This window comes from Condylura cristata, unplaced genomic scaffold (genome assembly GCF_000260355.1).
Source record: "Condylura cristata isolate star-nosed mole 26May11 unplaced genomic scaffold, ConCri1.0 scaffold00003, whole genome shotgun sequence".
NCBI lineage: Eukaryota > Metazoa > Chordata > Mammalia > Eulipotyphla > Talpidae > Condylura > Condylura cristata.
Genome location: NW_004567104.1, coordinates 78,191,497 through 78,192,939, shown reverse-complemented (window position 1 = coordinate 78,192,939; position 1,443 = coordinate 78,191,497). Strand labels below are relative to the sequence as shown.

Genomic DNA, 1,443 nt, shown 5'->3' with positions numbered 1-1,443 from the left:
CGCCGGGGCGGGCGGCTGCAGCTGCCCCTGCGCACACGGCCCCGGCCACAGAGGACACCATGCACAGCCCAGCAGCCGCCAGGCCTGGAAGCGGCCTGCTCTGTGCCACCCTCTTCCACAGTGGGCGCCGCGGGCCGAACCCAGGGCCGACGGCAGCGGCCACCAGCACCCCCACGCCGCGGGTCCCGCCTGCGGGCTGCCCCAGACCACGCAGCTCCAGGGACGTGGGCCCGGCCCAGACCACCCAGCAGAGCCGGCCTGGCGGCTCCTCCCCAAGGAGAGAAAGGAAGACCACGGCAGCACTCGCAGGCCCTGTCTCCCCATGGGGCAGATGGTCGTGTCCCTGATTCCGAAAAGCTCCGGAACCTCCTCCCCAAGGAGCCTCGCGAGGACGCTTCTGTCCCCTCCAAGGCCCAGCTGGCCCTCACCTCCGGGCCCGCTGTGGGTGCCTGAAACCACAGAAGGCCTCGTGCCCGCCGGCTGCAGAGACCCGGCCCATGGGCAACCCCGTGGCCGCCCCGGTGGGTGCACCGGCCGCCTGCAGGAGGGTGCCCCAGCCCGGTGCAGGTGGCCCCCCTACACCTCCCAGGCTTCCTCAGCGGCAGGCCCGGGGTCCACCCCCACCCCACGGGTCCCTTGGCCAAGCCTGGAGCCCGCCTGCGCCTGCACCCCCTTTCCCTCCTGCATCCCCATCCATCAGCAGGCCGCGGTGTGGGGGGTGCGCAGGCGAGCGGGGTACGGACATTCCTAGCCTGGCTCTCGGCTTGGGCAGGGGCCTGAGGAGAAAGACGCTGGACTTGACCTGCAACGACCTCTGGCTGGAACAGCACTCACGGCCCCTGGGCCGCAGGCCCTGGCGCTGCCCCGCACTGACCTCACAGAAGTGCCCAGGCGCTGCGCTCCTGGTCTGGTCTGCCAGGCCGGAGCCTTCCTGATACGGGCGGGGCCTCAGCCCCCCACCGCACCCCGGGAGCCCGGCCTGGGGCGTCTGAGCAGAGTCAGCTTTTGTTCTGAACAGTTTCAGAGTTTAACAAATTTGCAACAAAAGTGAAAGTTCTCACCAGAAGGCCACTGGCCCTCCCTCACCCGGACCCCGCGAACACAGAACAGTAAATGCCCGTCAAGTGGGACCCCACAAAAGGCACCTGCCCCCACCGCTCCCTCACGCCCCCGCCCGCAACTCCGGGGAGCTGCGGCCCTGGGCCCCGGAGTTCAGCTGCCCGCCGGTCGGCGGTCTCCGCGCCCTCGACCCGAGGAAGAGGACGCCGGTGCCGGTGCCGTCCCCGGCGGCCGGGCCGCACCCACGGTCAGCGTCGGGGGGCTCGCAAAGCGAACCCCAGCTCCAGCGGCCAGGGGCTCCCCGGAAGGCGGCACAGACCACGGCTAAGCGCGCAGACACGGCAAACGCGCGCGGGGCCGCGACCCCCCAGCCCTGCCCGCTCG

At 71.6% G+C, this 1,443-nt stretch overlaps 2 protein-coding genes across 2 annotated transcripts in view; one reads left to right on the top strand and one right to left on the bottom strand.

Annotated features, from left to right (window-relative positions):
• The window catches only part of CBS (cystathionine-beta-synthase), a 25,510-nt gene extending 25,057 nt beyond the window's left edge, over positions 1-453 (top strand). The window contains 2 exon segments of the mRNA XM_012731093.1: positions 145-228; positions 332-453. Of these exon segments, the coding sequence (XP_012586547.1) occupies positions 145-228; positions 332-453 (206 nt within the window).
• Positions 454-1,162: 709 nt separating this feature from the next.
• The window catches only part of NDUFV3 (NADH dehydrogenase (ubiquinone) flavoprotein 3, 10kDa), a 14,721-nt gene continuing 14,440 nt past the window's right edge, over positions 1,163-1,443 (bottom strand). Inside the window, exon 5 of the mRNA XM_012731082.1 lies at positions 1,163-1,383. Within this exon, the coding sequence (XP_012586536.1) occupies positions 1,163-1,383 (221 nt within the window). The remainder of the gene's footprint in view (positions 1,384-1,443) is intronic.